The following is a 22,304-nucleotide window of genomic DNA, read 5'->3' as shown; positions in this document are numbered from 1 at the left end:
GGAGAGGGGAGAGGGGAGAGGGGAGAGGGGAGAGGGGAGAGGGGAATAGGGCGGCATGAGATGAGGGATGGAAAGGAGCAGAACACGAGGAACGAGGAGGATCAAGCAACGACGAGGAGCCGAGAGCACTGCCAGTCGCATTCATGCTGACCATGTTAGCAGGGAACGCAGAAGCAGCTGATGTGAGGGTCCGGCTACAACAAGAACTCGACGGAGCATCGGAGGGGCTGAGATCAGAACCTCCCTTGAGACCTGCGAACTATGGAGCCCTCAACAGGGAGGGCGATGGGGGAGGGACAAGTGGAGGAAGAGGAGAAGATGGAAGAGGATAATGGTCATGTGCGGGAGGCCGGGATGTCCTTTCCTTTCATGCTGGAGGGGAGCTCGGCGATGCAAGTGGCAAAGAACGTGCTCGACTGGGCCCGGCCTCACGCAGAGCCGTTGGCTTCGAGATGCTCCGACGCGATCAGGAGCGCGGGACAAGTCTTCGGGGGCAAGAGAGGGAGAGGGGAGGAGGGGGATAGGAATGGGGAGGGGGAGGGGGAAAGCGCAGCTTTCACAGGGATGCGGTGGCTGGAAAGGATCAGACAGACGGCGAACTTGAACTTGACACCAGCTGGTGAGAGATTTACAGGAGCTGGAATGCGATAAGAGAAGCAGAGGAGGAAGGGAGATGGAAAGTGAAGGAGGAGGAGAAAGAGAAGGAGGAGGGGGAGGAGGAGAAAGAGAGGGAGAGGGAGAAGGGGGGGGGGAGGCGTAGAAGGATGAAAAGTCACGCCATGTACAGCAGGCAGCATTACTGAGAGATCTTTGAGAGCGAGCAGCGATTTCTTCGACGTGATAAAGAATGTGATGTCGATGAAACAACATGAAATCATCCTAGGAAAAGATGGAGCCTGGGTAAGATCCTCTTTGCTGTTGCTTCTCCTTCTTCTCCTTCCCTTGGCTCAACTTCTTTCACTTTGTCCTCTCCCTCTCCCCACTCCACTCTGTCCGCCTGCTCCTCTCTGGTCGCTGCGATACCATCTCCTCCCCTCTGTCACTCGCTCAGTTTGCTGCTCTTTCTCGATTTTGGGAGAAGACAGATGATGTGACGTTGCTCGAAGATGTTGGAGCATATCATGAACATCTACAAGACACAAGTGGAGCACAAAATCAAGAACGTCAGTACGAGGCAGATGATCAAAGGATTGGTTGGAGTTGCCTGCCTGCAGGTGGGAACGATGTTGTCGTTTGTGACGCGTTCTCCATTCTGATTGCTGTGGTTTTGAGACCGCAATCTTGTCTGAGAGTCTCAGTCTCAATCGCTCATCTCACCTCTCTGATCATCTCAGATTTTCGCCTCTTCTCTCTCATTCTTCTCTACTCTCACCTCCTTCGTTGGCTATCCCTGACACTTCGATCGTTCAGTTCATCGAAGAAGTCGACTACGGTTGTCAAGGATGCCTAAACAAGCTGAAACGGGAGAGGAATAACGAACGTGAGAACTCCATTCACGGAGGAGAAGGAGATTGTGTTGGTGGCTGTGGAAGTTTTGGTCGAGGAGGAGGAAGAGTCAAACGATTGTGATGCTAATGCTGATCATGATCATGACGGCGACGATGAGGATAAACCTGATAAAAAGATGTTGATTTCGATAATTTCGATGATGATGATGGATGGCGTCCCTTTCGACGAGAGCAATAATGTTTTGGTTTGCACAGCCCCTCCCTGCCTGCAAGACGACGATGACATCAACATCGAGGAGCTGCGCAGATATGCGAGGTTGGCATCGCTGTGTTACGGGAGAGGTGAGGGAAAAAGTCAGGAGGGTTTGCTGCCTCACGATTCTTATGATCAAGTTCACGATATCGTGATGGGAGACTCCAAGGTCGATGCCAAGAAACTTCTGCAGAGAAACAAAGTGTGATGTTGTTGCTGTCTGTCATCTCAAACTCAGCAACAACCAGGACGCTGTCTTGCAGGATCTCGAGCTCGACGAGACTTGTATAATACAGGAGGAGTGGACGAGCGCGGAGCTGCACGAGCCTTGTTTTATCCTTTTGTTGGACAAGAAGGTGACGATGATGCTGTTGGTGCTAGGGAATGACATTGTCTGTCCTCCTCCTCCTCCTCCTCCTCCTCCTCCTCCTCCGCCTTCTCTCCCTGTTTTTCTGTCTCTCAACCCCTTTGCTTCATTCAGTTTCGCAACCTTGTCCTGGCAATCAGAGGAACTCGCGACGTCTCCGACGTGCTTGCCGACCTTCGCTGCTCCTCCGCCCCCGTTCGTCTCCTCGGCCTCGAGAACGCGCTTGTGCACCAGGGTATGTGGGAAAGCGCCGTGAATATGGACGCAAAGCTGCGCGAGACTGTTGAGGAGAAGTTGAGGACGGATGCGAGGTGAGGAAGTGGCAGAGAGGGATGCAGAGGGGGAGGGGGAGGGGGAGGGGGAGCGGGGGGTAGAGGATCTAACGAGGGGCTGCAGAGGCTTTGGGCTAAGGCTTGTCGGTCACAGCATGGGAGGAGGAGTAGCGTCGCTCCTGACGGCGCGATGGCAGCAGCTCTTCCCTCAGATCCGCTGCTTCGCCTTCGCTGCCCCCTGCTCGGTCTCAGAGCAGCTGAGCGAGAGAGTTCGTGGGTCCATCACATCCATCCTCCTCCGAGACGACGTCATCTGCCGCCTCTCCCTCGGCAGGTGAGGCTCAGCGCTGGAGGGCGCGACGAGCTCACTCGCTCCTCGCAGCGTCTGCGACGTGTGCGATGCTGCTTGTCTCCTGGCAGAGGAGGAGGAGGCGGTCGAGAGGATCGTAAGGATGTGCATGCGTCGCATGAAGAGTCTGCTACCGCTAGAGGTAGGAGGAGGAGGAGGAGGAGGAGGAGGAGGAGGAGGAGGAGGAGGAGGCGAAAAGGACAGAGCGGAGGGAGAGGTGGACGAGATGTGGAGGAAGAGCTACCTGAAGGCAATAGAAGCGAGCATGGTCAACGACAAGCTCTATCCAGCAGGAAGGCTGCTGTGGTTCCTGGACGAGGAAGGAAGATGGGTGAAGGTGATGTGAGCGATGGTGAGACCCGAACTGATCTCGACGCAGGAGGAGGTGCCGCTGACGATGGGGAGGATTGTGTTTGCTGCAGACATGCTGTCTAGCCACCTGATGAGGAGCTACGAGAGAGCGATGAGGAGAGGAGAGGGAGCTGGGAAGGAGCAAGGAGACAAGGGTCGCTGAGTGAGCGAGAGAGCCCGGGGGAAGAATCAGAGCGAGAGCAGGCGGACTGGGAAGGGAGGAGAAGGATGGAGAGGAGAGTGAAGGGAGCAGCGAGGAGGCGGGGAAAAGACAATCTTCCATTTCTTGATTTCTTATTCATTTTCAATTTAAAGTCTTTCAAAGATCACTCCTGTTAATGGTTGATTGACCAAAATTAAGAAAAATATTCACAACCCATATGTACAATGCAGGCCCCCTTCAAAACCAGCGGCTGCTGCCGCTGCTCCTCCTCCTCTTCAATTCCTCCTCCTCTTCACTTCTTGACAGCGACAGTGAGTGGGAGGTCATCGTCGGAGTCGAACGCGGACTTCTTGACGGAGAGAGGCAAGTCGTCATCCGAGTCGAAGAGGGACGCGGGAGACTTCTTCGACCCCTCCATCCTCATCGTCCCCTTCTTCTCCTCGCATGCCTCCCTGCTCATCAGGGCCCCGTCACTCCTCTTGGTCGGAAGCGCATGAGCTAGAGGCAGGTCGTCGTCCGAGCTCAAGTCGGGCTTCCTGCTCGGCATGCTCGTCTGAGTGGAGACGTTCTCGTTGACCTCGACGCTCATCGGCCCTTCTCCTTGGCAGTCTGCTCTCAGCCCCTCCTTCCTGGCTGCCTTGGGCCTGATCCTGAGCTTCAGCGAGCCCTTTCCGTCATCAGTGATCAACTGCCACACACAGGGTAAGACGACACAGTCACGCCCTCTCCTCTTTCTTACAGTGCATCTCCACCTCGTCCCCGCAAACCTCTTTGTGGCGTTTGCAACTGCGAGGAGACGCGTCAGGATGTCAATCGCTCCCCTTCCCTTCACCACCTTGACTGCACCCACCTTCAATCGACGTCTCGTAGTCTCGTTGCCTCTTGCCCTTGTCCCTCAGCAGGTTCTCCGCCGACTCCTCTACAGACGAAGGAGACGCCTGCGCCTTATCTTCTCTGCCCGAGTCCATCGGGGGAGTTTTCCATCCCACCTCCTCCTTCTTCTGCTCTCCATCCGCAGACATGTCCACGTCAGAGCCCATCCCATGGGTGCTCCTGACGCTGCTGGTCCGAGAGATGCAGGGAGTATTGGCGATCGAGTCCTCCTCCTCCGACCTCAGCGGGTACTTGGCAGCAAGGAAGTCCTGCTCCTCTCCAAGCAGGAGCCTCTTCGCCAGGGACAGCTCACCTGGCTCGATAAACTTCTCGCTCTCACTTGCTTTCCCCTCAGGCGCTGAGCCGCCGCTCCTGCTGGATGCGATCGCTTCCGCGATGTCATCGCAAACGGCCTGGAGCCTCTCGAACGGGCACGACAAGTTCTTGTCGCCTCCAGGCTCCACGACACGACGGAAGGCGTACGTCCATGCAGATGTTGCATCCTCCTTGGAATGAAAGTTCCCAAGATGGTATGAGGTTTCGTCGACCACAACCATCGCTTCCCACTTGTTGTTGTCATCTTCTGGCACGTCCTCCCTCGCTCTGATCCAGCTTCTTGCTTCTGCTTCTGCCACTCGGATGGCAAGGCAAGCTCCATCCGGTTCGCTGCACTCCAGCTGAGCAAGAGCAGGGACGAAGCGCTTCAAGTGCGGTTTCTTGTGAAGGAGATGCTTCCTGAATGCGATCAGCGCGCGATTGCCACGAGGCTTGAGAAGCGCCTGCCAACCTTGTCACAACCAGCAACAACCAACTGCCACGTCCTCACCTTGAGACTCGGGAAAGAGTCCACAGCATACAAGGGTGACTTAGGGACCTTCTTGGATTTCTTGCTTTTGTTTCCAAAGGAGATGGAGAATTGTCCAAGGTTGTCTCCAACCAGTCCGATCACATCGTGAGTCTCGTCCAGCGTGTCAAGGTCCTCCCCTCCCGCCTCGTCGTCTACTTGCAGCCCTTTGATGCCTCCTTCGACGATCTCCTTGTCCAGAATGTCTGCGATGGCTTTCTGCAGTACCTCGTTGCTGTATCGAATCCCTTGAACAAGCAGTCAGGGAGCATTACAAGGGAGCAAATCCAACATCCTCACTTAATGCTAACTTGCCACGTCCAAGGAATGCAGCGTGCTCAGGACAAGCTCGCAGCTCGATGTCTTTGTTGTCCACATGCTCTACATATGCCATGTGGAGGATGTGGTTGCAGGCGTAGCACAGCTGCCGGTCATACGGATCGACGTCGCACTTGTGCATGTATGAGATCTGCATCCACAATTAGATCCATTCGATCGTCTACCAAATGGCAAGATTGTCACACCTCAAGTCCTTGCCGGGATGCCCACTTGATCAGCTTCGTTTGCCAGGCAGCGAGGGCTCTGAACCTGCGGGAGGACAAGGAGGTCACTTGTCAGTCGTCTGAGATCCTGTAGACTCACGTCCAGATGAGCGAGTCATGGGTGTAGCTGGCTGCATTCGTGATCCGGCGATCGTAGCCATCGTTCTCCACCTTGAGCTTCCTGAGCATCCTTTGGTTGGCAAAGTTGATGCCCGCATGGATGATAATCTTCTCGATGTCAAGACACGACCTGAACGAGGCGAGTGTCAGACCGGACTACACTTGCGATCTGCAGACAGACATGCTTCCACTTGCTCGATACCGACTGAGCGAGACAAGGCCGTAGGGGATCCAGCTAGGGAGAGCAAAGTTCACAGCCTCCCCTTTGTGAAAGCCTGGGCTCAAGGGTGAGGACTGAAATCTTCATCTACGGAGTTCATACCATGGTTGAACCCGGCGTGATAGCCGCGAGGAAACGTTATGACAAATTCTCTTGGCCTCTGCGTGCAGCGGAAGACCTGGATGAAGAGTTAAGTCACCACAAGTCGCGGGTCGAAAAAAGAATCACCGGTACGCCTCGGCTCTTGAGTAATGAGGGAGATATCATCACCTTTGAGGCATGTCACATGGATCAACCCCGGCCCTCCTCAAGCGTCACCGTTTTCCGCATCAGCATGTGTTCTCCTTCTTTCATCAAGGGATGATTCTTATCAGGATGACTCTTGAACGTGTCCTTGACCTTCACAGGCCCTATCAGTGGTCCCAACACCAACAAGCTGAATTACCGCTGTTTCCAACGCTGCGGCACAATGTCCCGGGACCACGTACCACGTCTTTGGGCTACCTTCGTGCATATAGTTGATGCTGTAAAGTGCGTTGTCCTCGTAGTGCCAACAGAAATGGGCAAACAGTATCTGATGTGTGCAAGTGAGTTGACAACAAGCCACCAAAATCGAATCAGAAGTTTTACATACCCCCACGTACATCATAGGCGTGTTAACTCCCGGAATCTGCAGCCATGATAAGATGAGAAGCCTGGGACAGATCGAAGCTCGTACATTATCATCAAACAGTCCCAAGATTGACTCTTCGCCTTTGGGAAGCCTGTTCAAGCTCCATTCACCGAAATCATTTCCGCAAGCGGATCCCTCGACCTTGATTTCAACATCAGCTGATAGCGGGTCAATACATCGCAATCATCACTCACGTCATTGGCATACTGAACCGTGAAATTGCTTGCAGTTGACATTGTATACCAGAATTCACGTTCTACTGTTCTCTCGTCTGCCTTGTCCTTTTCACCAAAATAGCCTTTGAAACGTTTCTCGCCTAACTTCTTGTATCTTTCGAAGAAACAAAAGCATGTCAGGTTTTGATCGGTAACGGAATGTTGTTCCATACTCATCGTATGAATAATGGCGATAGTACTTCTTATGCGATGTATGAAACGCCACCCCTCCTGCATCGAAGTCCTCCACTCGATGCAGCACATGTTGCTAGAGATAGTTCAAGTCACAAGCAATGCACGACCTTCACCTCAAATTTCGCAAACAAATAGTCTCACATGCGTTGTGGGAATGGTGTCCCTGCTAGGGGAGAAGGTAGGGCAGAAGGAGTCGGGTGGGATGATTTTGCAGCCGCCATATTTGGCGCCGATGGGAGCGATGGACCTGATGTATGCAAGGGGGTCGGCGAATTCTTCTTCAGTCGGCCTGAACTCGATAGCGTCGGGCAGATCGTCCTGCATCTTCTCGATCCATGCCGGTCTCTCCTGCCACCGCAGGTGAACAAAGCAGCAAGCACCTGGGCACACAACCATCCTCACCTGCTCTTTCTGCCGTTTCTTCTCCAGAGCCTTGGCAAGCTTCTGCTCCTTCTGCTTCTCTTTCTCCTCAAACCGTTTTATCTGAGCAAGGATCAACTGCTCCTCACGGGACATGTTGGCCAGCAGTAAGCCTTGTGTTTCTCGTGTCCCGCAAAAGCTTCAGCTCAGTTTATGCTTGCTTCGACGATCAAGATCAAGCGCATATATATGTAGGATATGACCAACAAATCAAAAAAAATCCCAGTTGTGCTTTTGATTCGGAGGTCCAGAAGGCGGGCAAGGATTCCAAGAAAACTTTCAATTCAGTCCTGTTCATGGGGCAAATCAGTGTGTCTAGCTCGAAGCGATTGCATGGTAGCAAACACAACAGTTTCAAATCAAACATGAGGGAACAGCAACAGGGGGGAGACACAGAAGGGCCCGTGGCCATCTGAGACGCACACAAGGGGCGAGAAGCGTTTGAAAGCGAGCTCAAGGCACAAAATGCTTCAACACCCTCCAACAAGTTTATCACGAGCGTTCTACGTCAGCATCAAAGGAGAGGAACTGGTAGAAGATGTTTGGAGCATAGTGGGGCAGGGGGTTATGAGTCAGGACGCTATGCGGCATGCGCCGGCATCTCGATCAGAGCAGGAGGCATTGGTAGGTGGCGGGAAGCTTGAGGTACCCCTACCAAGTGCCCATTCTAAACGGGTACTGCGGTAGGGGTTGGAGGTTGGTTCCATTGAGGAGGGGTAGGTATCCTTCCATGCGGGTCTATAGTGAATATAGCAAATTTTGACTATAGGCCCAAAAAGGGCTCCAACCGAAGCCGTGGGACGGGTACTTTCCAGTGCAGGAAAAAGGTAAACACTGGGGTCTGAAGGGTGATGGACCTACCCTACCCTGTTTTGACCAGGACAATGCTTCCAATTGACCCTTATTTATGAATAGGAATGATAACAGCATCACCACTTGACCACCCGTACCACCTCCCAGTTTTAATTTTGATAGGGGAGGTGCAGGATATGGAAAGGGTGAGGGTGGGGTCTCTATAGTCAAACGAGATGGGGGAAGGTGCCGAGTGGGGTCATTTACAACTCTTTTCCACCCCTACCCCGTCAATACATTTGACTCTGACTACCATCAAATTTTACTATCCAAGTACCCGTGATCTCGGACCCTCACCCTCAGATATCTCCCCCGCCTCTTTCGTGGACGTCAGCAGGTCCACGTGTGGTAATATTGCACGGATTTGTAGTAAAAAAGAGTCTCAATCGTTTCATTTTAAAAAATGAATATCCTGGGGTCGTAACCTCGTCCCTAAACGACCAAGGTAGGGGTGAGATGGGGGTACAGTTGTACAGGTGTTCAGTCGGTGAAGTCAAAAGGGTGGGTGATATGAGGCAATCTGAGGGTCTAGGTCAGTGAGGGGTAGTACAAGTTTTGACATTGAACCCGTCTTCTTTACTACAGATCATGAGGTCAAGAAGGCATAGTGAGTGAGAAAATAGTAAAAATACAATGGGCAGCGGCCCGGAGTTCTATTCTCATAGAATATATTTGCGAAAAAGCTTCTTACCAATAGTTCTACCTGGAAAGCTGACATCTCGTCATGTGACCCAAAGTTCAATACTACCCCCCCCCCCCCCTGCTGTGTTTTCGGAGCTGGAAGGACGGAAGTTGGTGGGTGGGGTGTGACGGGGTTTACTTACGTTTGACTGATTCCGTGGGGTGAAAAAAAATTGACATGAACCGCTCGATGTTAGGTCGAGGCTCAGGGGCCGCCGGGCCCGGGGCTCACAGACGCAGCCTGAGTCTTGGGCCGGCTCCGAGCCTCCCGGAGTCCGGACCGTCCGGGAGGCGCCGGGCGAGCCGCTGACTGAGCTGAGGCCCGCCGGGCACCGCCCGGCCGGAGTCTGGCCCGGGCATCATACGGTCGGGCCTCAATCCTTGGACGTTTGGACTTGGACCGTACTACCCGTACGGGTACGCCGGTCACTGGCCCCGGGTGAACTTGGAAACTGCCGGGAGTTCCGTCGGCCCGGTATTCAGACGGGCCGCGCCGTCAGCGGCCCGGGAACCGGGGCGCGGCAGCGCCAGGCGTCACTGCGGCAACTCATTGCCGGCTTCTGGCTCTCCGCGCCGAGGCTCAGTCCGAGCCCTCGGAGACGGAGTCGGAACTCCGAACGTCGACTCGGCTCCTCAGCGGGCCCGGGGAGTCAGCCTGGGCCGACGGACCGTCGGACGGTGCGCCGGGCCCGGGCCGCTGCCGGGAAATTCGGACCGGCCCGCGGCTCGGCCCGGCCGAGTGCGCCTTGCCTCATCTTGCTGTAGAACAGCAACGAGCTGAGCGACGAGGGCGGGAGAAGAAGAGATAGCTGTAGTTTGCTGTGGGAGAAGGAAATGAGTTCACCTGATGAGCTCTCCGTGTTCTCTTCCTCTCATCCTCCTGTGAAACCATGCTTGAAGGATGCTAGAAAGGATTAAGGAATACCTGCTGTTGACCTTGTTGCTTCTGAACAGATGCGTTTCCTCTTGGCTGTAACAGCGTTGCAAGCCTTCCTCTTCCAGACAGGTATCTCTGTAACCCATCCCTTGCTCGATCACCGACATGGTTGCCAGGGTCAGGATTCGTCGTCAGCCCCAGCACTGCGGGGATCAGGACAGCAGCGTCATCACTCACGAGCTTACGGATGGTGAGTGGTGAGCGATGCAACGCGAGTCTGATCTCTTGCAAGCACTCCCAAGTCCCTGGCAACAACGGGAGAAGAAAGTTCGTCCAGTCGCTCGTCGTGCCTGTGACGTTGGCTCTCTCGACCAGCCGCGCCGGAGCACTCACAGAGGTAAAGCTCTGCCAGAGCTGTTGCTGCGTCGTCAGCGTGTCGATGCAGGAGGAGGAGCTGGAGAAGCTGCGTCGAGAGGCAGCCAGGATCCAAGGGCTCTTCGACAGGTCGACATGCGCCTGCAGGCTCGTTGTTCACTAGATGTTCCCACAGCCAGCGAGCCGCTAACGAGAACCTCCCTGGCCTAAGGAGCTCTGCTAGCCAGCCCCAGGCTAAAGTAGGAGAGAAGGTGGACCTCGTATCAGACGGTAGGCAGGAAGGAGCAGCGGGAGCCGAGCCCTCGTCCAAGCTGTCAACCACAGACGTGGTCACCCTGCTGATGGGAGCGTTGAAGAACAACAACGACCCGGCTCCAGACAACGGATTGAAGACGATCCTCAGGTTCACCTCGCCCACCAACCCGATCAAGAGCCTGCCGGAGGAGACTTTCTTCAACCAGATGAAGAACACCAAGTACAAGTGAGGCCCTGACCTGCCCTGTGACGCCCGCTGAACCCACCTCCCTCCTCGCAGTATCCTCCTGGGCAACTTCGATGACTTCAAGATCAAGACGCTGGGCGGCCCCTTCGTCAACGAGGGAGCCAAGGTGGAGATCATGGAAGTGAAAGTAAGAGCTCCCTACAAGCAGATGCTCATCAACGGCGTTCCTCCCGAGTTTGTCGAGAGCGTCCCCGACCAGCCCAGTAAGGCCCAGGTGACCATGAGGTGGCAGTTCAGCCAGGACAAGGCGTCGGGCGCGTGGCTTTCGGACACCCTGTACATGGTTCCAGCAGAGGGCTCTGCTCAGTAGAGTGCTCGAGAAGAGGAAGAGATCGCTGTGACGACAGGGAGCGTGGAGAAGGGACGAGAGAGGGAGGAAGGGGATAGCTTGTGGTCGTGCTGAACCATTGAGCACAATCTTGTTCTTTCAGGTATCTGATCATTCTGCGCTCCTCAAACGTCATTTGGCGGGGGGGGCTTGCAATGTGTCGATGAGCTGAGTCAGTTCTTGCAAGTCCTCGTCTTCTGATTTTGCTGCTCAAATGTCTGTCAGGGCAACCTAAGTGACTTTCCCTCGCTCCTCCCCCACCTCCATCACGCAGCAGCATGTCCTGCCTCTCCTTGAGCACTTTAACAAGCCCAGGGAATTCTTCTCTCATCATCTTTGCCTGTCGACATGCTCTTCAGCTCGTCAGAGCGCACAAAGTAGTCTAAACCTGCTCCTGGTCCTGGTCCTGTGACAGCGCAAGAAGTGCAGAGGTGGCAAATTCAAAGACCTGGTAGCTCATCAGCCAGCATGACACGATCATCGGCCACAAGACCTGTGAGTCTGTCGTGTTTCCTCCAAGTATGAGGAGGTTGACGAGCTCTGGGAGCACTCCCTTTCCTTTGTCTCCCCGTTCCACCTGCGATGCTCATCATGAAGACTCGCAATGACCTGATGATTACCAGCACAACAGCTTGCCTCAGCATCGCGTTGGACTTGAGTCTGATCAATGAAAAACAGTCACTATCTTTCAGAAATCAGGAAGACAAGGGATAAGAGGGATCCTAGACAAGCAAACAGGATGATTGACCCATCAAAGAATGATGGAGAAGTGAGTTGGAGCATCACAATTGAGACATGACGAAAGTCGCTTTCCGCTTGATACGAATCTCTCCTATCTGTCCGCAGGTCATCGTAAACCCTCAATCTCCATCGCCTCCACTTGCCTGTATGTCAACCCGCAGCATCGCAAGGCCGTTGTTGAACAAAAACCAGAGTTCACTCGTTGAGTTCCCCTTGATGAGAGCCGAGAGGGCATGGAGAGCCTTTAGGAGAAACCCACCATAAGAAACAAGAGACACAGGAGCCCTCCAAAGCCTCTCGCCCTTGCCTTGTATCTCGTCGAGGACTCTTCACTTCGGTTCGCGTACATCTGAGTCAGCAGGTTGAGAGCGCCGTACTCCACTGCAATCTTCCCTCCTCGTATCAACACCGTCGTCTCAACACGAGAGTGTCAACTTTCAGACCTGCTGCATGTTCTGATAGTTCTGGACGGAGACGGCTATCGCATCTGCTGCCCGCCATCGGACCCCGCTGTGGTTGCTCTTGAGACAATCCACCAGTGGTTGGAACCCGCCTGCCACGTTGATCAGCAGTTCACCACCACCACCTCCTCCTCCTCCTCCTCTTCACCGAGGTTGTTCAGCCCGAGCGCGAGATCCATGTTGTCCACTCGCTCAGTAATCACCTCCAACGCTCTTTCCTTCATCGCCACGTTCTCTTCTGTTTGATCGATCAACGTGGTCGATACATTACAGCTTCCATGCTCGTCCGGGCTCGAATCATCATGCAAGTATGACACACCTGAGCTCTCATTGAGATCGAGCTGCTTCACAGATGTCTTGAAGACGTCTGTCGTGTTTTCCAGCATCTCCTTCATCGCATCCTATCACCCCAGTCATCGCACAGAGGGCAACAACACATAGAGCACGAGGAGGAGGTATGTGAGTAGGCATGCCGTCGTGCAATTCAAAGCATCACCTTCAGCCATTCCATCCTCTCCTGAGAGTAGGTGATATTCGGACGCCCTGAGCTAGCAGTAACGTCAATGCCCCACCCAAAACCTTAACGGGTGCAACGAAACCTTGCGTTGGTCAGAGACGTGGAGAAGTCCAGGAGGTTCCGAAGCACAGGAAGCTGCAGGCTAGGGGTCTGAGACTCTTCCTTCCCACCCCTCAGCCTGCAACGCAGCGGAGCATCGAGAGCCCTGAAGGTTCCGGGCGAGTTTGCAACTGGTTCGCTGGATGCTACCACCGCAACTCGTTGCGAGAGCCAACGTCCCGATGATCTAGGCAGGGATATCGATGGCAGATCAGCCGACTCGCCGAGGAGCGGGACAATCAAGCACACTGCGGTGAATCGTGTCAGAAACTTTACAGAGCAGTGGCTGGGCGCCATGATGTCACAAAGGCCCTGCCCTCCCACCAGCGATTCCCTCCTCTTTTATACTTCAGCTTCTCTCCCCTCCTTTCTTTTCTCCTCTTCCTTCCTTTCTCCTCTTCCTTCCTTTCTTCCTTTCTTCCTTCCTTCGTTCCTTCCTTCCTCCTCCTCCTCCTTCTCCTCCTCCTCCTCCTCTTTAGAGACACCTGTCACGACGATCGCTCTGGCATCCATCATGCTCGCTCCTTCTGGATTCGAGATCGATCAAGCTTGCCTCAGCTTCTTTATTACAAACTGAAAAAAGGCAGCAGCCCATGACTGCACACTCCGCACCCAATCCGGCCCGTCTAATTTTGAGTGGATTTATTAATTTCCACCGGGTATCATCCGGCGGGAGAGTGTATGGGGCTATTGGGCCACTCGTCTTCACGTGCGGAGGAAGTTGGAGCGCGCCAGCATTGCCGTGGAGAGGGGGAGGAGGATCCCTGTCGGCGCGCAGGAGGAGGCCCCCTGTCCATCAGAGCATAGGAGGAGGTTCGTATTGCTGTATCAAGTGCCTGTGCGAGGTTTTCCTTGCATGCCGTGAGATGTTGCGGGAGAGAGGAGAGGGTGAATCTCTCGGGAGGACTCTCGTTGTGGGATCTTGCGATGTCCAGTGGGGAGGAGCCCGTGATGGTGTCATGAAGGGAGTCATGAAAGGGGTCGACAAATCGTTGATCACGTGCATGCTGGGAAGCTGTGTAGAACTCAAGTGATGTTCAAGAATCAGAGCTGTTTGTCCGCATGATTGCCTTGCGATCGTGTCATGGTATTGAGAGGAGATCGAACTATTCCGTTTCGATGCATATGTTGACATTGTGAGCATTGCATCAGATTTCTTAAATCATGGCTGTCGATGAATGTGAATCCTTGTCAAAACACATTCAACTCACTTTTGTTTAACAAAGAAGGCGTATTCGGACAAGGAGAATGAAAGAGGATGAGTGGTGACTGAAGTCTGGAGAATCATGCCAAAATCTGGTAAACACGATGATAACACCAATCTAAACCTGTTGTATATCATTGTGTGGATGCTTTTGAACTTCACATGCAGCTCTTCCCTAAGGAGATGAGAAACAAATGGCTGAAGTACAAACAAGGATAAATCTGGAGTCACCAGCCAAGAAGCCTCGGATTTCGAAAGCAGCAGGTGGAGAAGGATTCATTTCACTCTCTCACATTGACTGTCGATCTTTCAGATGATGAAGAAGAATGGCATGAAGAAACAACAGAAAGCGACTTGACTCCAAGCAAGGGGGAAGGGCCCACATACGCGCTTGCAGGGATGAAGATCTATCACAGCCCGCGAAGCGAGATCAACGATCTTGTGCAAGGCTCGTCCGATCCTGCCCTCTCCTCGCACATCGAGGCTGGGGCGCGCATGGCGGCCTCCGGAGATGTCGATCCTGGCGTCGACGATCTGCCTGAGGAGGGGAGCCAGCAGAGTGGTGCCATGGAGGACACGTTGCTGGGAGACGAGCCCCTGACTGAGACTGACGCGAGCGGCAACGTCAGGTTCTATCCTGTGCTCGTCAAGTCGGACGGTACCCAGATTCCAGTGAGCGCAGAGTACCTGCGACGTCTCGGCATCCGGTGGCCTCTACCTGCCATGGACCTGCATGGCATTGCGCAACAGTTTCAGGCGCAGACCGACATTCATAGCACCTCTGCCATCACTGGAAGTGCACATCGGTCTAGCCTGCGCATGGGTTCCTCCTCCTCTACTCCTCAGCCAAGAAGCATGCGGCAAGGAAGCGACGCTCCATCTCTTCCTGAGAGCCTGACCAACTCCGGGAGGGGGCAGGACGAAGAGGGCGATGCTCATCCATCGAATGAAGGCGGCGATGCAGCCTCGCATGGCGGGGAAGCAACACCTGCTGCGGCGCTGCAAACGGGAGAAGTGCTGTCGGAGACTGTGTCAGACCTTGCTCGGTTGGTCGGGTTGAGGCAGGCAGCTCCACCTGCTCGGCTGGATAGCTCGGGGCTTGCTGCAATTCTGAGACCATCCGGAGCGGGCTCGGAGGCTGTATCGGGGACTGATGAACGGAGCAGGGAGGAGGCATCAGATATTCAACCTCCTGTGCTGACTCCATTCGAAGAGTGTCCGGGGGTTCCGAGAGCTTCAGCCTCAGCAGCTGAGAGGTCCAGATGAGAATCTTTCTTTTCGGTCAGCGCGGCATTGGCTATTAATTGACATGTGTGCATTAAAAGTGTTCTATCGTTGCCTGACCCTACTCTCGTGGCGGGCCGGGCCGCCCCGTCCGACACGGTTCGATGCCATGATGACGGTCACGGTCACGGCTCAGTACTAGGGCCTCGAGTCTGCTGGCCTCAGTACGCCGGTAGTTCAACGGTTGGCACGGTCACCGTGGGCCGGCGGGCCGCGTACGGTAGTAGGCTCACCCGCCGGGGGATGATCGCCCGGACTGTGGGTCCCGGGCCTGCCCGGGCCGGGATCGGAGCCGCGTGACTCGGCCGAGCGTCCGGCCCCGGATCGGAGTCACTGACAACCTTCACACGGCTGCAACTGGAGCCCGGCCGCCACTCCCTCCGCTGTTTTCCCGCCAATCTCTCTGCCAAGAACTACCACCTACCCCCTTTCTCGAGCATACCACATGGGGTACTTTGATACTACTACTTGTGACCCCTGGTGTTGATCGCGAAAAATGACCCTTTTTCGGCCAGGGACCCTCGCTTTCCGAATGTTACTCACCCCCTATCACATTCACCCCACCATACACTTTCCCACAAATATACCCCCCTTTTTCCAGAATCACTATGTTGGCTCTCAACCCCCACCCTCAACAATCCCTAGGAGCTCCCCTCGCAAATTTCCCGCCATCCCATCGTCGCGCAATGAGCGAGTTCGAGGTAGTAGCATCGGAGATCAACGAAACCCTCAGTCTCCTCCACGAGCACAAGAAGTCCTCCAAACACCCAGAACCAGAATTTGACAAGTTCGTTGATGAAGCTCGGCAGCTCGCTACCCTGCTGGTGACTGGTTACGCCAACGCTTTGGCCAAGAACCCAGATGGCCCAAATCTGGTTCATATTCTGAAGCCGATGCTCCTTTTCTTGAGAGGTGTGCGGTCTTTGTACGTCGCTAGATCACAATCGTTTCCCAATCTCTCGGCTGAAGCCAAGGAGATTTTGAAGCTGAAGATGAAGAGCGAGGTTGATGCTGCAAGGGTCATGCTGCACAGCACCATTGATCATATGATGCCTGGATCAAATCCGACCATTCTCTACTCCAGCTTGAACATAAAGATACCGATGAAGTCGGAACATTTTGCCATTGACAACATGAAGAATGAGTGGAAGATCAACTTGAAGCACCTCGTTGAGTCCCCAGCTCAGCGACACATGCCCGAGGCCAGGTGGACTGTCACCTCTGGGGTGTACAAGAAGGGGATGCGGGTCACTGTGAGGCGATTTCACGGCGATGATGATGAAGATCTGAGACATGCGGTGAAGGTCGAGGCTTGTCTTCATTACCGTATGGGGCATCCTTCACTTTCAAGTGTCTTTGGTGCCTACATTGAGGAGGAGGGAAAAGGAAAGATCGCGTGTGTGTTCCTGACGGAGGAGTGCCTCGTAACCCTTGATGATTCCATCAGGATGGGCTTGTTACAAGACGCTGAACGCAGAAGACAAATAGTCATCACGTTGTTCGAGGGACTGGCACATCTCCACTCGCGCTTTTTGATTCATGGAAGGATCAACCCGATGAACATCGTTGCAGACGCTGAAGGCATTCTCAAGTTCAGGAATTTCAACCTTACCAGGTTCTCAATGCTGGTACCGCAATCTGAAATGTCGGAAGAGGAGAAGAAAATGCTTTGCTGGAGAGCGCCGGAGCAGCTCGAGAACGTCATGGAGACCTCGACGGCTACTGATATATTCTCGATGGGATTGATCTCCGCACTGATCTTTACTTTGCGTGATCCAAAGACTGTGCATGACCTTCAAAAGGATCTGGACAAGCACTGCTTGGACAAGGAAGATACTCCAGTGGTTCTAGCTTGTTTGCGAGACGACCCTGTCTTGCGACCAAGTGCTGAGTGCGTAGTGTGCACGATGGTAACAGGTGTCAAGCTGGATGAGACTGCTGCCAAAGTTGTGCGGAATGCTGAGGATGCCAGAAAGCATCTGCCCAATCACATGCCGGCCCAAGATGATGGAGCGAAAGTCTCAACCATACCTGCGGTTGAAAGTGCAAAGAAAGCGAACGATGTGAAGCAAATGTTGAAGATCATGTCAGAGCAGTTTGGTAATTCGCAGTTTGTTACTGCATGCTGTTATGCTTTTTCGGAGATGGCAAACGAAAATTCAGAAATGGCAAACAAAATCGGTAAGATGGGGGTGTTGGACAAGGTCCTGGCTGCAATTGACAAGCACAAAGAGGATGTCGACTTGCTCGAAAGAGCATTTCAGCTCATGGCCGTGCTCTCGATGTTGAGCCGTGACACAGCGAAAGAGATTATTAACAGCAAAGGATACGAAAAAGCCATTGCTGCGATGAAGAAACTTCCAAAGAATGGAAAGCTGCAGGAGGTATGCGCTGCAATGCTTGGGAACTGCATCGGGCACTTTATACAACAAGTGAACAAGCTGGTGAAGGCCGGTTGTGTTGAGGTGCTGACTGCAGCAATGAAACAGCACTCAGGCGATAAGATGACAGTGCAAATCTGCTTCCAAACTTTGCACCTGATCTGCGAGTCCAGTGTAGAAAATGCAGCGAAGGTGGCTGAACTTGGCGGAATCGAAGCTGTAGTAGCTGGAATGAAGTGCATCAAAGGGCTGACAGATCAGGAGATTTGGGCAGTTTCCATCCTTTCCTACATTTGTGCCGCAAAATTAGAATATGCGGAGAGGATGGGAAAGGCAGGGGCCGGGGAAGCTCTTTTATCTGTGATGGGGTACCACAAGGAACACACACATATTCAGAAGCTTGGGATCGTTTCACTCTCTTACATATGTCAAAGCAGCAAAAATCTTACTGACAGGTTGGGCAAGCGTTCAATAGAAGCAATCCTGGAAGGCATGAAGCGAAACCCGGATACAGACTTCATCCAGGAGCAAGGCGCCAAGGCACTCGCAGCCATTGTTCAACATGGTAAGGAGCATGCGCTCACCATCGGTAAACTTGGAGGCCTGGAACAGATAATTGCCATGATGAGGAAGAACTACCCAGTTACCCAAGTATATGAGTTTGGATGTGTCGCGGTGGCAAATTGTCTTGTGCAGCATCCACCCAACCTGGAGCGGGTGATGCAGGCTGGAGGGATCGAAGTTGTTTTCTCCCTTCTCACAAAGCACAGCGGAGTGCCAGGCGTGCAGGAAGGAGGCTTTCACTTCATGAACATGATCGCCACTCACAGTGAAGCTGCTGCTAAACAGATTCTGAAGGCTGGCGGTGTCGAGCTAATCATCAAAGGAATGAAGAAGACAGAGTCGAATGCTATGGCACAGCGGTCTGGCTGCCATGCTTTGAGCGGCCTTGCAAGCATGAGTGTCGAGCTTGCAACAAGGGTTGGAAAACAAGGAGGCCTCGAAGCTGCTACGGTTGCATTGCAAAAGCACAAGGACCATGCGCTTGTTCAGGAGATGGGGTGCCGCGTTCTGACTTATGTTGCGCAACAGAATCCAGAGTTTGCTGTTAAGATTGCGATGACGACGGCCCTGCAGACGCTTCTGGACAGCATGAGAAAAGACTTGACAAACACTCCCGAGGTTCACGAGCTGGGATGTCAGTGTATCACTTTGATCGCGAAGGCGAATGGGGAGTGCAGGACGAAGCTCGTGGAAACCAAAGCTGTTGATGTTGTCTTGACCAGCATGCGAAAGTTTCCGGAGATCGTCAAAGTTCAGGAGATGGGATTCGCTGCTTTGGGTATTTTCGCAGCCGCACGTGGAGATCTGGCAGAACACATGGCTGATGGAGGAGGAATAGAGCTCTACGCCTCAGTAATGGGTAACTACAAGCAGAGCCCAAGGATCCAGGAGTTGGGATGCCACATCTCCTTTGCCTTGTCGCACAACAGCAAGAAGCTTGTGGAGAGGATGATGAAAGCCAACGGCGTCGAGGCGCTCGTGACGGCTATGCGGCTTTACAGAGGCGACCTGACTATCCAGCGTGAAGGATGCTCTTCTTTGGGTCAACTGGGCATGTTTGGCGACGATGTCGTGAAAAGGATCATCAAGGCCGGTGGCATTGAGGTGATCAACCAGGCCCTGCAGACGCACAGGAACGACACGTCGGTGCAAGAGGCTGGACAGCATGCATTCGCCCTGTTGGGGATGGAGAGCGAGGAGGCCGCGCAGAAGATCAAAGAAGTTGCAGGCATCAAGCTTATGTTGTCGGAAGGCTCAAAAAATGGAGCGACTAAGGTCACTATGCAGTTCGGCGATCGCAACGACATGTCGAGCTTCAAGGCCTTCCACACGGGCATCGGGTCTGCCAGTACGAGCGTGTCTGAAGGCCCCAAGAAAGAAGCGCAGGGATCCAACGGTCCTGCAAAGAAGGAGCATGACGTGGCGTCGGAGCTGACCGATGAGCGCATTGATGAGATCATGAGGGACTTGGAGCCAGAGAAGTTCAAGAAAGAAGGCGGAAAGAAGAAGAACAAGAAGAAGTCCAAGAAGGCGAAAGCCAACAACTCTGAGATCAACGAGCAAGTACGAGATGACACGGAGAATGCTCCGACAGCGGCAGCGAAGAAGGAAGGCAAGGAGAATAGTCCGAATAACGTCGAGAATGCTCGAGCAGCGGGCAAAGAGGCCAACTCGGCAGCCTTGAAGAAGAATGAGCAAAATGTAGCGCAGAAGACGCAGAAGAAGCAGGAACTGAGCGAATCTTGTGTGATCTGCTTCGAGGGAGTCTCGACCCACGCGTACGTTCCTTGTGGTCATCGGGCAGTGTGCGAGGGATGCAGCCTGATGTTTGCAAGCCGCTGCCCGATCTGCAACCAGGCGAGTATCATGTGCACCAAGATCTACACGCCATCGGTATGAGCTCTCTGACATTAAGCAAGACAAACAGATCGTAGACAATGGAATGAAAGACACAAAACTCTCTCTTGATGTGCCGTGTCTGCTGCCTTGGGCTTTCTCCGTCTGTCTGACAACCCTCCTCCCCCAATTCCTTTCCTGCTCTGCTCTGCTCTGCTCTGCTCTGCTCTGCTCTGCTCTGCTCTGCTCTGCTCTGCTCTGCTCTGCTCTGCTCTGCTCTGCTCTGCTCTGCTCTGCTCTGCTCTGCTCTGCTCTGCTCTGCTCTGCTCTGCTCTGCTCTGCTCTGCTCTGCTCTGCTCTGCTCTGCTCTGCTCTGCTCTGCTCTGCTCTGCTCTGCTCTGCTCTTCATGGCTGTCTGTCCTTTCCATTCATCACGTCCACGCATCCATTTCCATCCAACGACCGTCAAGACGCGTTTGTGGCCGTTGTTGTAAGGTTTCCGACGTCAGGGAATTTACGACAGCACTACACTGTCTGTGGTGTAAGAGGAGAGAAGAGACTCAGGTGCATGTCTAATCTTCTTGAAGCATCTTGTAGCTCACAATCACTCTCGCTCACGTTGAGGAGCTTCAACATCTACCTTGAAAAGAGTCGCTCTCGTCATGTGGGACATCAGTGCTGGTAGCAGGTACCGTCGAATCCATGGAAAGACTTGGGGGTGCCGGAGCAACAACAGCTCGGGAGCTTCATGCGTGCTGGACGTTGCGCCGTCCCCGAGGGACGAACTGCATCGAGCTCATCGAGATCGCTAGTACGTCAGGTAGTTACACAGCTGAGCAGCGAGCAGAAGCTACCATGCCTGCCTGTCACTATGAGAAGAAAGTGGAGAAATATGCAGCTCTAAGGGAGAACACGCCCAGGAGAGATCCGGACATGAAAGTCGTACAGGTGAGATCTTCATCGCAGGCATTGAGGGCACAATCATGGTAGTAGAATGATAGGAGGAGGTGGACATCGAGGGACAAAGACAAACTTGTTGATGCGAATAATAAAGGTGCGACAAACACTGTGAGAGTTGGGAAAGGAGTTGGTCATGACGAGAGGAACTTCAGAAGAGCGCTGGCGCACAGGTTTCGAACTTACAGACGATGATAGAGGGAGAAGAACACAACGACAGGGAACGGAGAAGAACAAAACGACAGGGAACGGAGAAGAACAAAACGACAGGGAACGGAGAAGAACAAAACGACAGGGAGCGGAGGCAGTAAGAGGGCAGGATGGATTGGAAGCGTGCGACGAGGGAGTATTAGGAGGAGAAGAGGGACCAACCTCCGAGGGTCAAGGGAGCCATAGCAGCATCGAGCAAGCAGCTTGAGCTCTCGGCCATGCTGTAGATAAGACTCATACCGACCGCATTGGGAGACACACACCCCACAGACCACAGTAGGGGTGGTGTGCAGAGGAAAATTCTTTGCTCTTGTACCCCTACCCCCTAACTTACTATCGTAAAACTGGGATACTACCCCCGAAAACACTGCAAGGACCTTGCCTTTCTCCACCCCCCACCCCATAGTTACCGAGGAGCGGCCACCATGCTGAGGTGATGAAGAGGAGGAGATGAAAATGGCAGAGAATCAGAGAGGGAGGAGATGGCAAGACGAAGATGACCTATGGCTATCATGCCGGAAAGATGCCGCGGGAGAGGGAGCGATAGGGGGCATGTTGGGACGCTGGGTGGGGAGGGGGAAGAGGATACAAGGAAACGAAGGTCCGATTAGGATACAGGAGATAACACGAGGAGACAGCAGATTGGACGAGGATATGATTGTTGAGGAGATGGTAGATGCAATAGTTTATCCTCATGAGATGGATCTCGTGATGTGTGTTAACCTCTGCAATCAGTTTGGGAGGAGCGCAAGGTATCAGAGTATTCCGGGCATGCTGTCAGAACAAGGTAAGCCCCCGCTGCCCCTGCGCCTCGTTGATGTCCATGGCGAAGGTGAGGCACTCGCTCTTGCTTGCAACGGTCGCCGCGATGCTGGCGACAGCTGCTGCAACATCTTTCGCAGATGACAACATGTCTCATGGATCTGCTCTACAGGTCCATTCAAAGTTGCATGTCTGCTGCCCCCCATTGCATTCAACCATCCCTCCTCCTTGCTACAATGGCGGTGAAACTCACACTCTGCCTTCAGGACAGCATTGTTCGCCTGTCGTCCAGGATCGGGAGGATGCAAACACTGCACACCAAGTGAGCCATCCCTCCGCTCGCTCCTTGTGCGCTTCTCCTGACAGCG

At 53.7% G+C, this 22,304-nt stretch overlaps 7 protein-coding genes across 7 annotated transcripts; 5 read left to right on the top strand and 2 right to left on the bottom strand.

The window, feature by feature from the left end:
• Nucleotides 1-852: 852 nt before the first annotated feature.
• On the top strand, nt 853-3,203 carry GUITHDRAFT_134866 (hypothetical protein; the record flags this gene model as incomplete). The annotated part of the gene is made up of 10 exons (XM_005837660.1): nt 853-900; nt 1,107-1,214; nt 1,411-1,480; nt 1,704-1,790; nt 1,842-1,903; nt 1,998-2,057; nt 2,183-2,379; nt 2,465-2,674; nt 2,723-3,026; nt 3,069-3,203. 10 exons carry the CDS (start codon nt 853-855, stop codon nt 3,201-3,203), a joined length of 1,281 nt encoding a protein of 426 aa, XP_005837717.1.
• Nucleotides 3,204-3,319: 116 nt separating this feature from the next.
• On the bottom strand, nt 3,320-7,597 carry GUITHDRAFT_161702 (hypothetical protein). The gene is made up of 17 exons (XM_005837659.1): nt 7,288-7,597; nt 7,027-7,233; nt 6,670-6,756; nt 6,521-6,616; nt 6,437-6,472; nt 6,248-6,376; nt 6,121-6,201; nt 6,031-6,072; nt 5,905-5,980; nt 5,785-5,857; nt 5,563-5,712; nt 5,445-5,508; nt 5,221-5,389; nt 4,903-5,168; nt 4,054-4,855; nt 3,943-3,989; nt 3,320-3,891 (listed from the first exon to the last, which is right to left on the bottom strand). Exons 1-17 carry the CDS (start codon nt 7,399-7,401, stop codon nt 3,496-3,498), a joined length of 2,835 nt encoding a protein of 944 aa, XP_005837716.1. The 5' UTR covers nt 7,402-7,597; the 3' UTR covers nt 3,320-3,495.
• A 2,195-nt stretch (nt 7,598-9,792) lies between these two features.
• GUITHDRAFT_151063 (hypothetical protein) lies at nt 9,793-10,979 on the top strand (the record flags this gene model as incomplete). Its single annotated transcript, XM_005837658.1, has 7 exons — nt 9,793-9,844; nt 9,892-9,965; nt 10,008-10,112; nt 10,161-10,219; nt 10,266-10,571; nt 10,626-10,850; nt 10,883-10,979. The coding sequence occupies 7 exons, from the start codon at nt 9,793-9,795 to the stop codon at nt 10,977-10,979; spliced, it is 918 nt and encodes a 305-aa protein (XP_005837715.1).
• A 73-nt stretch (nt 10,980-11,052) lies between these two features.
• Nucleotides 11,053-12,517, bottom strand: GUITHDRAFT_103325 (hypothetical protein; the record flags this gene model as incomplete). The annotated part of the gene is made up of 10 exons (XM_005837657.1): nt 11,053-11,126; nt 11,182-11,260; nt 11,309-11,368; nt 11,414-11,497; nt 11,541-11,580; nt 11,707-11,756; nt 11,817-11,873; nt 11,921-12,049; nt 12,105-12,214; nt 12,271-12,517. 10 exons carry the CDS (start codon nt 12,515-12,517, stop codon nt 11,053-11,055), a joined length of 930 nt encoding a protein of 309 aa, XP_005837714.1.
• Nucleotides 12,518-13,469: 952 nt separating this feature from the next.
• GUITHDRAFT_161701 (hypothetical protein) lies at nt 13,470-15,280 on the top strand. The gene is made up of 4 exons (XM_005837656.1): nt 13,470-13,551; nt 13,965-14,037; nt 14,111-14,206; nt 14,256-15,280. Exons 3-4 carry the CDS (start codon nt 14,137-14,139, stop codon nt 15,206-15,208), a joined length of 1,023 nt encoding a protein of 340 aa, XP_005837713.1. The 5' UTR covers nt 13,470-13,551; nt 13,965-14,037; nt 14,111-14,136; the 3' UTR covers nt 15,209-15,280.
• Nucleotides 15,281-16,554: 1,274 nt separating this feature from the next.
• Nucleotides 16,555-17,199, top strand: GUITHDRAFT_66398 (hypothetical protein; the record flags this gene model as incomplete). The annotated part of the gene is made up of 1 exon (XM_005837655.1): nt 16,555-17,199. A coding segment is annotated over one exon (645 nt), but the record flags the coding sequence as incomplete, so codon positions are not given.
• Nucleotides 17,200-18,231: 1,032 nt separating this feature from the next.
• On the top strand, nt 18,232-18,678 carry GUITHDRAFT_66612 (hypothetical protein; the record flags this gene model as incomplete). Its single annotated transcript, XM_005837654.1, has 1 exon — nt 18,232-18,678. A coding segment is annotated over one exon (447 nt), but the record flags the coding sequence as incomplete, so codon positions are not given.
• Nucleotides 18,679-22,304: the final 3,626 nt, after the last annotated feature.

Source organism: Guillardia theta, assembly GCF_000315625.1.
Source record: "Guillardia theta CCMP2712 unplaced genomic scaffold GUITHscaffold_13, whole genome shotgun sequence".
Classification (NCBI taxonomy): Eukaryota; class Cryptophyceae; order Pyrenomonadales; family Geminigeraceae; genus Guillardia; species Guillardia theta.
This window is presented reverse-complemented; position numbering and strand designations above follow the sequence as displayed.